We start from the raw sequence: 15,775 nt of genomic DNA, 5'->3' as shown, positions 1-15,775 counted from the left end.
AATTGCACCAGCTGTGAGATACCTATTGGAGTGGTAGAAAGATCCCACCATTCTTCCAGTGACTTTGGCAACAGATTTGATATGCGTGTTCCATTTCAGATCAGGAGCAAAGGTCAATCTCAGAAGCTTGTCAAAGCATGAAGCTTCTCTAAGACGAAAGCCCGCCATTTCAATTGATGTCAGATGAGGATCAGAGCGTTGATGCAATTGTTTCTCCTAAATATTTATACATGAAATTGCTTCTCCTGAATATTTATATATGGGTGTTTACAGAAAGACTAAAATATATAACACAAATATAGTATATATTAAAAAAAAAAAAAAACGGTACTTCTTCGTTATTGTAGTGAAATCCGATAGTCGAAAACTTTTTTTTTTAAACATAACTAATTTTAACTATAAGCAATGTTATTTACCTTGGTCATATCACAATTAGTTAAATATTTCTGGAATATTACATATATATATATATATATATATATATATATATATATATATATATATATATATATATATATATATATATGAAGAATAAAACATGTATGAATACATTTGAAGCCAAAACTGCAACGCGAATTTTTTTTATAAAATAAACAGGTGTTTATTTTTAAAGAAATATATTTCGGAGTAAGACTGCTTTATCAAACTTTTTTTTTCTCTTCTTCCTCGACATGATGTAGTGGAAGATACCTATCCGGCTTCATAAAAACTCCGCAGTTAACAACATCACGTGGACTCTTCATCGAACTATCTTCAAATTTCACTCAGCGCTTCGAACGGATATACAAAAAAATAACTACCCATATATATATATATATATATATATATATATATATATATATATATATATATATATATATATATATGTTTTAATTTTGGTTTCGATTGAAGCTGGTGCATCCAAGTCATGGATATATATTTTTTATTTTTTAAATCGCAACTTTATAATATATACGAATCGATAGAAAATTGACTATAATTATACATACGAAATCTGCATAAATTAAAATATCATATTTAAGCGTATTTTACGACCGGGCAACGCCTGGTAGCTTAGATAAATATTTTTGCAGTTTTAACAAAAGAGCTACAATAATATTAGGCCGTATCCATTTAGGCTGAACATCCACAGAATGCCAACATCAATATATTACATATAAAAGAGTCCGCTGAGGAATTTCCACAGTTCCCGCTAGTGTTTCATTATTCATAATTTGACGTCATAATATTCATTTTTTTTTTATTGATGTCGGTTTTCACTAATGTCGTTAAATTTTCAGTCCCATTGTGTCAAACTAGTCCAATGTGTTGTAGTCCAGGGTAATTGATTATTATTAAATCGGTAGACATGGTTGGGTGATTCTTAAATCGAATATATCATTGGAAAGTCGCAATCCGCTAGTTCTGCTTTGACACGATCGTCTATTCTTTCACTCTGGGAAACGGTCAGCCATTCTCTCCATGTACCAACTTTTCCTGGTAATAGAAAGATAAAACAAAACAAAAAAAGAAATGATCGAATGAATTAAATAGTAATCGAATTCAAACATCTTAGACACATTATAATACTAGCAGCGTAACCTGACGTTGTCCGGTATTGAATGATTATCACAGAATGTTTCACACTCCCAGGGGATGACTTTCGAAAATATAGGCGAAAAAAGCGACCTCTCCTTCTGGAAAAGTGCCCAGTTAAGGGTAAAGGAATTAATGTTTTTAACCAATTTTTCGATATTTGTCGTCCGAAGGGTCGAGCTTCAAAGTGATAGGGATTTCGTGAAAATCCGTTGCATCTGTCGGAAGATTTAGATAGGCATACATACATGCATACATGATGATGATTGTAACGTCTTGTCAAACGAGTGCCACTCCCTCAGACATTTAAAATCCATGAGCCCAAATGCCTGAGGGAGTATCTATACACAGATGATGTTACAGGGTCTTAGCTTTGTACGACAGCTAAATCTCTCTCTCGGTTCAAAATGTTGAGATCCAGCAACAAGCAACAGCAAGATAGCCAGCAACAAATTAAACTGCAGACCAGCTTAATGCGGGTAATGGTCTTCCGCTTTATGGTTTTTTTAAATCAGAGATTTGCTTCTCCTAGAAAGGTTGCCTTCACCACGGCTTACGGGAGGCCTCTCCACCCCAATACACACACACACACACACACACACACACACACACACACACACACACACACACAAATATACACGGTGTTAGTTGGCCGTTGACCCAGAAAAAGAGTTCATTCGCCCTTTGGAAGGTCTTGTTTTTAATCCTTCAGGGAGACTAGCCGCCCTCCTCACCAAACAAGTCTGGTGGGGGAACCAGTTTAGTCGCCGGTGACCCGACCATGAGGCAGGTAGTACTGGGTTACATGGTACCAGTAGCACATGACATGACTTGACATAACATGCATACATACATACATACATACATTTAAACAGACAGGTGTGATTTATATTATAGAGGGCTAAGAGAGATGTGAAGAGATATGTGAATGTACAGTTCTTTAAAACACGGAAGGAAGATACATTATGTTGAGGGGAATAGAGTCAACACTTTGGAAAGTCTTTCATATACCGTTCAATATTCAAGATGATGGGACAACGTGATGTTATATAATAACAGAAGGCAATACATTACCTTGCGGTTAAAATAACGACGACGACAAAGGCTTACAAACAGCATGAAGACGTTTATTTCCAGCTGGTGATGAGAATGATCAGAATCTGATGTCGTGTTAGATTTCTAAATTTTGTCTTCCCCTCCCTTCCTTCGCATCCTGAAGAAGCTGAAGTTAACTCTCTCTCTCTCTTCTCTCTCTCTCTCTCTCTCTCTCTCTCTCTCTCTCTCTCTCAAATGCCAACTCTCAACTCTAACTCTCTTGACTCTAACTCTACTGTATATATTGGATCTATATTTCTTTGTGACGTCAGAACGTGGCCAACGTGCCTGTTTTACATGTGGATATTGCATCTGCTTCCAACACGTGTTCTGGCAACACAAAGACATTCCTTAATTTCCATTGTTCTATTCTACCTGCTCTGGACTAACTTTGTTGTATAGTTATTTCTACTATAATGGACAATTCACTACATTCCTGGAATCGCATCTAAACAGCAATATGTATTCTTTTTAACTTTTGATCACTATGTTCAATTCCAGCATTCTCGTTTAATAATTTTTATTTTCGATCCCAATTACTTCATTCCTCTATATACAACAATACTAGAGATAGATACATCTAATATATATTTAATGGAGCTGGCGGTGGTGGGGGGTGAAGGGGAAATTGGAATCAAGCTTCTGACCATACAGCGAATGGCAATGATGAAAACATGCGAAATATAAAGGGAAGCTCTTGAATGCAAAAACTAATCCATCCACATAACCAAAATAACACTGACCAGCCACAGAGAAATGGAAAGGGGGGAGCAGAAAATGGAAAACACACATATGCACGTGGCGTGGCATCAGCCTCGGTTGATACCACAGAAAATTAAATTAATAAATAGTGTCATGAAGAAAGGAAAATACTAAAGTAGTAGCAGTAGTATAAAGGAGGTATATAAATGAATGACATGAATAAAGAAGTCCAAAAGAAATAAGTAAAAGGAAGAGAAGAGGAGACGATAAATGGGACGTTAAAGCGTTTTTCCTAACTGCTTATTTTTTAATTGTCGCATAGCTGGGTGTATATATCGAGTCTCTTTAATGTTGTGACGTATTTATTGAATGTGTGCGTAAAACATGATGCATATATAACATGTGTTCGTGATCGTCTAGTTTCTCTATATAGTTCATATATATGTGTGATGACGTCAAGTTTGTGTGCACATTTTATAAGTGTGTATAACCTATACATACAGTTCAACAAATCAGGACAATAACAAATTACAAACAGTTCTTTACATTTTCTGTTGTATACATCTGACCAAACAGGGAAACATACGTTCGTTGATCTTTCGGTCTTAGTCGACGAACCTGCAAAAGCTGTAATTAAGATTAAGATTATCAAGGAACAACCATCAAGTTACATTTACTTGCAACTTTTGATATACGTTCAAACTTCCGGTGTGATTGCTACCGGAAGCGGTTACAAGGTAAATCGGTTCCTTCGCTTTTTTTTTCTTTCACGCTTATATCTCCCCTGTGCGTGTACTCTTTTTTATTATATATTTTCCAATCGTTCTTTTTTTATTCAATAATTATTTAAAAAAAAAAAGTTTTTACGGTCTTATTTTAATTAAGAATTATTGAACCTAGTTTGTTTGTTTTAAGAATTATTGAGAACACATTTTGAACTCTTTTTAAAATCTTTTAAAACTTTTGGGAAATATAATTTCGTGTATTTTGATTTAAATACCATCATTATGCGTTAATAAACATATTTATTACATAAATTCAAATAAAAACTTATTTTTAAAATTAAAAAAATCTGCTTGTACAATTTTATAAGATTTAAAATAAAATAAAAACTTATTTTTAATTTTGTTATTAAAAGTGCAAATAAAGACTAATTGTGTTATTTTTATCTGTATAATTGTGTTATTTTATCGTATACTTTTCAATAATGTTCTTATATTTTATTTCAATAGATCACTTCATAATATAAATACTGAAGAACAATATAACTAAAGGAGCTGATTTGCTTGTCACCGCTTCCGGTAGCAGCCAAGTCGACAGATAAGAAGTACGTTAGCTGACTATAACCCAACTTTTATTTCCAGATGTTCCCCGACTTGGAAGTTGTAGGATTTCCTTGTTTCTATATTTTTCTATTTTCTGTGTCTTATAGCTTCCCTGGCGCACAGAAACTACAACGACCGGCCGCTATCTCCCCGGTCGCTAGCTGACTCCCCTCGTCTGTTCAATTCGACTGTCCAACCTAACTGACTCTGACTAAACTGCCTACGTGTATATATATATATATATATATATATATATATATATATATATATATATATATATATGAACAAATGATATATATGACCAAATGATTAATAAAACATGTTAAAAGACATCTTGAAAAAGAGTTAAAAACATATTTAATTTTAAAAAAAAGGAAGCACAAGATAAGTGGATAGTCCTTAATCCGCGGAGTTTCGAAGAAATACTCTCCTTCTCATCAGAGGGCAGGAATTAGCAAAATGCAGGATCGGATTTTGCATATAAAAGTATTTAATGAAACTACAAGTAAGTCACAGATCTTACTTGGTTAAAAAAAAAAAAAAGGGTGAGGTAAGAGGAATAGGAGGTAAAAGAAAAATGATAAAAAGAATTCACATGAATGGATAGTCCGGTGAAGGGTAAAAAATCCAAGAATGGTAAAATCCAAAACGGTCGAATTTAAAATTTCCAGTCCAATGGGTAAATTCCAAATGGTCCAAAATAATCAAAAAGGCAGAGTTCTTTGGAACTTATTTACTTGATTCCTCCAGCCTTAACAGACGTGTTTTAAATATTCTCTCGAGTGCTTTTTCTTTTAATGATTTGGAATTCATTCCATTTGCGATTTTTTCCAAGGAACTCTGCCTTTTGGATCATTTTGGACCATTTGGAATTTTTCAAGATGTCTTTTAACATGTTTTATTAATCATTTGTTTATATTATAAGCTATATGTTCATATTATAAGCTATATTTCCTTTTCGGTTTTATTGAGCTTTTACATCTGGTTGAGATTACTTTACTTGTAAATATTAACTCTTTAATATTTATAATATATTTTAAGTTTACCATTTTGATTACCTTGGTAAACTTACTGTAATTTATATATATATATATATATATATATATATATATATATATATATATATATATATATATAATTATTTGTAACTACGTTATTATTGTTCACCCCAAATAAAATATATTGTTACTTGAACATAAGGAGCTGCTATTTTTTTATTAGAAATGGGTGACATATCGGTTTACATTATATTTAAATTTCTGCGTGTCAGTACAATCAGAGGAAGTGGATAACGAAGATGAAATCCTAGAGTCTAGGAGACCGAGGGGAGAAGCTACTAGAGTAGAAGACTTTACGGCATTTAGGGACCTCTCCAATAAAGAGTGAGATTTTGTTGCTAAACGGGTTTGTCGGGAGTATGTACGTCTAAGGGATTGAAAATTATAAAACATTATATCACGAAAATATAGGATGCATGATGGCTGAAAGCAGTAGTACTTTATAAAATTGTTGTAGTCAAAATTCGTATTAATTTTATTTATTTTAATTCTGGCCAAGATTACGTCCTTTTTTTGTTTTAGATTACTGGCAAAAATCTTACCTTTCCGATAGAATGAATAATTTGGTTTCCACAATTCGTTGTGTTTCAAATTGTAAATGGTGTCAACTTTCGTCTTCTTCATACTTTCAAATGTGCACAATTCCGTAATAGCTGCAGCCAACTCAGGACTCGGGTGTCTTCCCAAAAAATCTCCGATTTTATTCACCGTTTTTAATAAATTCTGAAACAAAACATGAGCATAATAATAAGTAAATGTACGAAAATTATACACAGATTAACTTTTATAATTTATTAAATCACAATTTTAAAATTCATTTTCTTATTTATTTATTAAATTTGCCATGTGTAAAAATAAACACCGTGTACCATAGCTTGATATGTAATAGTTTATTAAAAGCAACATTTCACAAACTGTGTCCTGAAATACACTGATTATATATATATATATATATATATATATATATATATATATATATATATATATATACTAGCAGACAAATTCGACGTTGCTCTGGATTGAATGATGATCAAAGAATGTTTCACACTTTTAATATTTTTATTTTCACCAGAATCGGTGAAATCGTCCATTTTTTTTTAAAACAAATCGATTGATTGTTTTCTCTAGTGGAAAAATGGAATCCACCGCCGCACACCGGAGAGAAGCTTATATGCCGCTCTGTAATGACTTGTTTCACAATATATTGTAGCGTACATTGCACTGTAGAGAACATACTGTTGATTTTTTCAAAGTATTTTATATATAATGGCTTGAATTAAAGTCCAAAATGCAAAGGCCACGTTACATTAGTATATATTATGATAACTTGGCGATAAACAGCGGGTGGTATGATTAATAGACAAAACAGGTGTCGAACGATATGAGGAGATGACGTTACGCCTTCAAGGAGAGAAATGAGAGGATCTTTTAAAAATCAATCTCATTATGAAAGCGATGCAAACGATATGCGTTTGACAATGTACAGATAATCTAAGCGAATGTTACCTCAAGATTTTGTCCATCTATATCTCCCAATTCCCGAGTTAAAAAAGTAAGTTAAGAAAGAGATTATTTTAGCCTTGGTGTCCTCATGGGTGAACTCTCTCTCTCTCTCTCTCCCTCCCTCTCTCTCTCTCTCTCTCTCTAAATAAGTAAATAAATAAATAAAGCCTTTGAAAACTCAGCAAAGTCTCTATTGCATTTAATGCGCGAAATAGAAACCACTACATTATGAAACGTCCATTTTTGTATTGATTAGAACAGTTCGTTTACTTGCAATTCAGATAATATTAGACTCATACCTGTTAGGAAAAGTGGCACGCATAGAAAGTTGTCGAGAGGTTGGCCCCGAAACAGCGCGTGGTCTCTCCTGATGAACCAACATTATCTGGAAACCGAACTATAATACCCCACAAATAAAAACAGCCTATATCTAATTTATGAATGGAATAACTACAAAAAGAGGTGACAAAGCAATCCATGTTTTCTATTCTGAATATCCGACAATAACTGGAAGCTGAAGGGATATACTTCACATTTGAAAAAAGTTGTTTGAATAAAACTCATTGAACAGACGAATCATCAACCATTTTGTTTTCTTTCTTCCAATTTCAAGTTCGTATCGTCGGATTTTTATCCTTAAGCGAAGCTCACTGTCCGTTTGTTTGCAAACAAACTAGCAGCTAGAGCACTGTGAAGCGATGGGCAAGTGCTTTAATAGGCACTTGATGAGGGACATTTGCAGGCACCGATTCGTAGCCTTGTGGGTAGAGCTGCCGACTGTCAACTCGATGGTTATGGTGACCCCCCCCCCAAAAAAAAAGCTAAATGGAGGCCATCTAGAACATATGCTGTAGAACGGAGAAAAAAAAGGCCAAAGACCTTTGTGTTTTGATGTGATGTTTTGAATATAATAAACTAGTTATGACCAAAGTTTCATTTCATTCGGACAAAACACTAAGAAACGGAGCCTAATTAGAGTTGGGGCCCGTTTTTGGGGGGTCAACCTGTATATATATATATATATATATATATATTATATATATATATATATATATATATATATATATATATATATATATATATATTATATATATATATATATATATATATATATATATATATATATATATATATATATATATATATATATATTATATATATATATATATATATATATATATTATATATATATATATATTATATATATATATATATATATATTATATATATATATATTATATATATATATATATATATATATATATATATATATATATATATATATATATATATATATATATATATATATATATATATATATATATAAAGAATACATTTTAAACATACATAAGAGAATTTTTCTGCTTACTTATACCTTTTTTATTCTTGAGATTTTTTAAATAAACTTTTTTTTTCAAATCAAAGATATCAATAGAATATTCCGCAGAGAATTTCCCAAAACAGCTAAAAAAAAAAATAATAATAATAATAACGCCGTATGTGATGTCGGGGAACGTCAAAACAGCAGAATTAACATGAAAATATTGCATAAAACCAGCAACTTACAATAAATAACATTAAATACGAAACTAGTAACAATATTTTAAAATAACGCTGATTCCCGGAATATTAATTATAGAGAATTCTTCTTTAACTACACCGGTTTGTTGTTTTGCGGTTTAATGATCTCGCATACGGCGTTCTCGGCTGTATTTTTATTCTCTTCTTTTTGTCTAGCATATGATTTATAGTTTCATCCCCCCGTCGATTCTAGCTCAGTCAAGCACTTGCTATGCAAATAACTACAGAATAAAGAAATTCTAGCAATAGTTTTTCTGTGATAAAGAGGGTTTAGTGAAGAGAAGAAACCATTTCCCACCAGATTTTTAAGTCGATTCTGTACTCTATTAAGGCAATTCTGTACTCTATTAAGACAATGGGGCGGGGATGGTTTCTAACAATAACATCTCCAAATGTGACAGCAGTATTCTATCTTTAGGACGTATCTTAAACAGGTAGATGATTGCATTGGGAGTTAGTGATACAAAGGAAACTTTTGGGGGTAGAAAAGACGAAAACCTTTCAATTTTGTAAGTTTTAATATTTCTACTAACGGAATTTTAGGGTCGTTGCCAAAATTCGTTTTATTGGATGACATATATTTTTACAAAGTGGCCAAAAAAGGCACAGGCAAAAAAATGATGCTAAATGGAGCAAATAATCAAATGACCCAGAAATGTACTTACTTTCAGTTTATTCATAAGGAAATAAAAGTACTTTTGTTTTTTTTTTGTCTTTTTCGGTTTTTTTTGTTGTTGTTTTTTTTTTTTTTTACAAAGGAGTCACCACTTATCAAGGCCCGGAGGTCATTCGAGGATAAGGGTTAATCAGTGTACAGTGGTCGAAGGGAACATATCGTAGTAATCGTTAGTAGTGAAAATTTGGTAAATTGGATTACTTAAGGGGATGGCCCATCAAGAATTTGTTCACATTGGACTTGAAGACAACCATATTGTTAGTCAGTTGCTTTTGTTTCTAAAGCTCGGAAGCTTTAAAAGTTCCGTGGATAACAATCATATACAGAATATAACACTTACATTAATCACACAAGAAATATACGGAGGAACGAAGCGTATATTTATCACGTTTCTCTAACAAATTAGAAAATAGACAGGAATGAAAATAATAGAAGCAACAAGAAACAATTTTTTTTTTCAAAGGCTGTTTATTTCAGTCCGGTATGAAGAAAAATCGGTCAATGTGCACTGGTTGTCCAATGGTGTTTATTCGGAAAGCCGTTCTTAAAATGAAAAAGTTGAAAATAATAAAATGCCTTTCGGAATAAACACTCCCAACCTCCCATGTTAAGAATGGCTTTCAGAATAAACGTTCTTTGCAGGTTGGACAATCAGTGCACATTAATCGAAAAAAATCTTCAAATGTGTAAAAGTCCAAACGGTTAAAAGTTCGCATATGTAATATTGACGAAAGACATTTATTTTACTTTGATTTCTTTAAATTGTATTTGCCTTGTTTGGCAGGCAGTCTTCTGCAAAAAAAAAAAAAAAAAAAAAAAACACTTCGAGAGGATTCCGTTTCTTTTTTTTCTTTTGGGCTGGATATGTTTGTTAAAGTTTCCTTTACGAGAAAAATCTCTTCTGGATTATTCCTCAGGAAATTAATATTGTTTTTCTCTTTTCTTTCTCCTTCTAAGGCTCTTTGTTCTTTGCAAAAGGAACATGAAGGAAATACGTCGACTGGTCAAGAGCTACTCATCTTTAGAGACCTTTTCTCTTTTCAAAGATAGGATTCCAATGTTGACTCAGAAGCACTAAAAAAAACAGGTCCGACTTCTTTTACCTTATGTACTCTCGATATTTATTTGCTTCCCCGCGAAAACAAAATGTGACACAAGGTCGTTTTTATTGTGTGAGAAAACCAGCTCCCCAAGAAAAAGGGTATGCAAAAATACAATTGCCTTAGTATAGAAGAGTGTGGCCCCCGAACGGGCTGACAGGGGAATAATGATGACGCATTTGGATGGAGGACGTCTTTTAGTACACCATAACCAGTAGTTGACCGCAAACTAACCTCACACATCCCCAGGCATGACTAATACATAACTCAAGGTATAGGCGAATGTTGACTTCCTTACCTCTCCCAGCACTGCCTAATTTCCAAACTACTTATATATAAAAGACACTGTGTGTCGGGGGGGGGCGTTCTTAGAAAAGTTTTGTATCGGAATACCTCCGGTAAATATCTAAAGTCCATAATCAAAAAAATCCGATTAAAGAATGAACAGTTCGATTTTGACCAAAGTTAACACCCTAATACAGCTTAACATCGCAATTGCCTTTGAGAAGTGTTATCACTACACAAGCAGAAGGGCTCCGAGAATAAAATCAACAGTAGTTTTTTTTTTTTTTTATAATACAGGGTCGCGGTCGAATATATTGTGAACTAAGTCACTGCGGTGAGACATGTGAAGTTTCCTTCCTGTGCACCGCGGTGAGTCCCCGATTAAAGCAAGCAATCAAGACACTTGATTGAGAAATGGGTGACTTCACCGATTTTGATGACAATAAAAGTGTTGTACGTGTAGAACATTCGTTGATTGTTATTCAATCCTGAGCAGCCAGTGTATGTATGAATCTAATTTATATATATGTGTGAGTGTGTGCGTGTGTGTATGGGTGTGTGTATGTATGTCTGTGTGTGTGTGTATGGGTGTGTGTATGTATGTCTGTGTGTGTGATGTACGTGCTTACCTGTGAAGCTTCTTCATAGCAGACCACCAAATTGTTGGGCTTGTCTTTTATAATTTGCCACCATTTGTTCATGTATTCAAAATAATCACCATACGTGTCTGGAAATCGATTAGAAAAATAGCTTTACAATTCGAAGCAACATCTTTATAATGGTAATCATAATAGCAAAAGAATAAAACGGAAATATCAATACAAAAAAGGATAACCACAAGTAATCGTTGATGTTCAAAGTCGAATTCAACTGTGATTTGCGATTGATTATCAGAATTATTGACTCGAAATGCCAACGTCACAATTTAGAGAAAAATAGATTAACTTTAAAATCAGAGACTAAATGCTGCTGGTGTTGCATTGTTGGTTCCCGTAAAAATGCCGAGTAGCTTGATCGTTAGCGATTGTCAGTGTTTAGTTAGTAGAAATATTTCGATAACAAAAAGGAATGTCTGCATAGCAAGAAGATTACTAACTGTGGAATTTTAATATAAACGAAGCAGGTTAGGAATTTCGGTAGTATAAATAATAACAAAATGAATACGTGAAAAAAAAACGTCAGGTGATTTTATTATTTGGGCTACGTGTGTGAGCCCACGTGTGTCTCCTTCGAGAAATCGCCGACCCCCAGCGTCGTGTACCGTGGATTTTTCGTTCGACTGTTCTTCTTAAGGCCGGATCGTCCTTTTCCCGTTGGCGACTGTCGATGAGAACACACGCGGTTCACAAAATAGAAATATGAACAAAGGAAAAACACAAACGCCAATGTTCACATATAAATTAATTGTTGGACTTCTCTCTGTGTGTGTGTGTGTGTGTGTGTGTGTGTGTGTGTGTGTGTGTGTGTTCCCCCCCCCCCGTTTTATTGATGTTACATTTGTCTATCTCTGTTTCACAATCAACTCCAAAATTGTCCACGTCTCTAGTTCACAGTCAACTCTATAACTGTTTGACCATCACAGTCCAACTTCCAACCGCTGTCTAGCGAATCTAGATCTCAACTGTCACTATCCAACTTCCATCCGCTGCGACGGGCATCTAGATGTCAACAAACTGTCTCCTCTGTCTTGGTATCACTGGTCGCTCACCCCACCCTGGCTACCGGAAGCTGCCCTTCCCTGTTTTATCAATAGGTGTCTATTGTTATTGTTTGCTACTTCCTATCTATTGTTGATTGTAGGATATTTCCAATTTCTTTGTTTATTCTAAGCTATTTTCTATCTCTTTGTCTATTGTAGGATATTTCCGATTTCTTTGTTTATTCTAAGCTATTTCCTATCTCTTTGTCTACCCCCCCCCTCTTAGCACTTAGTGGCTCAAATCCACCCCAGGGCCACTTTATAGTATCACACGTGTATTGATTACGTAATTACAAAAGGAGATACATGTAGAGTTTACAGTTGGTAGTTAGAGTTTGAGAGAGACACCCGAGGGAGACTAGCTGGGGACCGGTCGTAATGGCTCTAACCCCCGTTGAAACATTCGGGGCAATGTCGATAAAATGTAGAACTTAGGACAAGCATGGAAATTTCCAAGTGGAGAATCATTCTGGGAATAAAAATTGCTAAAAGCACACCCGAGATTTCTGGTCGATTCCTTGGGATGCATCTTCATTTGCAGTTTCTAAGATCCGTCAATACAGGAGCCAAGGATGGACGTGGTATGTTTTCTCTATTGGTCGATGTAAAACCCCACGGAACTGTGTTTCGTCCCTTTGTATTGTCTGTGTTTGTTATATGTCCTGTTTAAAAACATGTTATACAGAAATCAACTAGACGATCACGAAAGTGAGGAACTAGAGACGATCGCAAATATTAAAGCCTTTCGCATACATGAACATTTATATACACCAACAACGAACGTAAATAAATGCAACGAAAATAAGTAGACGATCAATAGAAACGTTGTCATAAATATATACGCGTTATGCACATTCAATAGACACGTAAATACATGTACGTTAGACGACACACGTAAACGAATACATCCTGTTATATAGACCCCACTATGCAACATACTTCGGTTTGATTATTCGTTTATATAGCCACCCCAGTATACAACACTGAACGTGCAGATTTTTATTGAAAAACGTGTCATAACCAATATAAGTAAAATTTATTAGAGAAGAATTTATTCGTAACAGAAGCATGTTACAAAAAGTTATTGTAGAAAAACAGATTTAAACATATTTGAAAATTTAGAAAGTGGGCCTTGCGTTTACTTTCGGCAACCTTGTAACTCTCGCTTCCCTTGTTTTGTCCTTTAGTTCTCACATTCCATGGGTGATGCTTTTGACAAAGGAAAAACAATTAATCGGAATCTATTCATATAACACGTTATTTGATAGGTGGTATTTTTAGCTCCTTACATCAAGTGGTTTTACGCCTTGTCTGAAGCGATTTTTATAAAAAAAAATTAAAATTATCACATGTATCCAAAATAGAAAAAAAACTTTTTAAAATTACACTTACTTACTTTGTCCATGAACAACTCAAAATAACTTGGGAATGTGCCATTATACTTCGGGTGTAACATTCCAAATTGATTCTTGTACCTTGAAACAGCCACGTCTTTCGGGTTCCGCACTAAAAATATGATTTTGTTCTGAGAGAGAACAGTTTCGGGCAGGAACTGAGGTTGGACGTGCGTATTAAAGATACGCGGTGGGGCCTTTTCTGCGTATTTGTTGGGCGACACAACCTCCAACATGTAGTCTTCTTTGACTTGTGTGATCCTCTCAGCTTTCTGCTTCAGTAACATACTAGTCACTTCCCACATCCAATGCGTGCCTAAAACAGAGCACATAACTCTTATATGAATACTAGCATGTTTACCAAGCATTAAAATAATAACGAAAAACAATAACATATTCATATTATTTAATTGGAATTCATTATTGAGATGAGTATTATTAATTAATTAATATTAATTTTATTTATTACAGACTATTACCCTCATCTTTTATTAGTTGTTTTAATTGGAATTCATTATTGAGATGAGTATTATTAATTAATTTATTTATTACAGACTATTACCCTCATCTTTTATTAGTTGTTTTAATTGGAATTCATTATTGAGATGAGTATTATTAATTAATTTATTTATTGCAGACTATTATCCTCATCTTTTATTAGTTGTTTTAATTGGAATTCATTATTGAGATGAGTATTATTAATTAATTTATTTATTACAGACTATTACCCTCATCTTTTATTAGTTGTTTTAATTGGAATTCATTATTGAGATGAGTATTATTAATTAATTTATTTATTACAGACTATTACCCTCATCTTTTATTAGTTGTTTTAATTGGAATTCATTATTGAGATGAGTATTATTAATTAATTTATTTATTACAGACTATTACCCTCATCTTTTATTAGTTGTTTTAATTGGAATTCATTATTGAGATGAGTATTATTAATTAATTTATTTATTACAGACTATTACCCTCATCTTTTATTAGTTGTTTTAATTGGAATTCATTATTGAGATGAGTATTATTAATTAATTTATTTATTACAGACTATTACCCTCATCTTTTATTAGTTGTTTTAATTGGAATTCATTATTGAGATGAGTATTATTAATTAATTTATTTATTACAGACTATTACCCTCATCTTTTATTAGTTGTTTTAATTGGAATTCATTATTGAGATGAGTATTATTAATTAATTTATTTATTACAGACTATTACCCTCATCTTTTATTAGTTGTTTTAATTGGAATTCATTATTGAGATGAGTATTATTAATTAATTTATTTATTACAGACTATTACCCTCATCTTTTATTAGTTGTTTTAATTGGAATTCATTATTGAGATGAGTATTATTAATTAATTTATTTATTACAGACTATTACCCTCATCTTTTATTAGTTGTTTTAATTGGAATTCATTATTGAGATGAGTATTATTAATTAATTTATTTATTACAGACTATTACCCTCATCTTTTATTAGTTGTTTTAATTGGAATTCATTATTGAGATGAGTATTATTAATTAATTTATTTATTACAGACTATTACCCTCATCTTTTATTAGTTGTTTTAATTGGAATTCATTATTGAGATGAGTATTATTAATTAATTTATTTATTACAGACTATTACCCTTATCTTTTATTAGTTGTTTTAATTGGAATTCATTATTGAGATGAGTATTATTAATCAATTTATTTATTACAGACTATTACCCTCATCTTTTATTAGTTGTTTTAATTGGAATTCATTATTGAGATGAGTATTATTAAT

At 32.8% G+C, this 15,775-nt stretch overlaps 1 protein-coding gene across 1 annotated transcript in view; it reads right to left on the bottom strand.

Annotated features, from left to right (window-relative positions):
- Positions 1–883: 883 nt before the first annotated feature.
- Positions 884–15,775, bottom strand: part of LOC145283589 (sulfotransferase 1A1-like) — a 39,965-nt gene continuing 25,073 nt past the window's right edge. Inside the window, exons 2-5 of the mRNA XM_080132517.1 lie at positions 13,992–14,309; positions 11,530–11,627; positions 6,298–6,478; positions 884–1,476 (exon numbers count right to left, since the gene is read on the bottom strand). Coding sequence (XP_079988643.1) covers positions 1,364–1,476; positions 6,298–6,478; positions 11,530–11,627; positions 13,992–14,309 — 710 coding nt within the window. The 3' untranslated portion in view covers positions 884–1,363. The remainder of the gene's footprint in view (positions 1,477–6,297; positions 6,479–11,529; positions 11,628–13,991; positions 14,310–15,775) is intronic.

This window comes from Euprymna scolopes, chromosome 1 (genome assembly GCF_053919585.1).
Source record: "Euprymna scolopes isolate OS-2025 chromosome 1, ASM5391958v1, whole genome shotgun sequence".
Classification (NCBI taxonomy): Eukaryota; Metazoa; Mollusca; class Cephalopoda; order Sepiida; family Sepiolidae; genus Euprymna; species Euprymna scolopes.
Note: the sequence above shows the minus strand (reverse complement) of the source record. Positions and strands in the feature narration are given on the sequence as shown.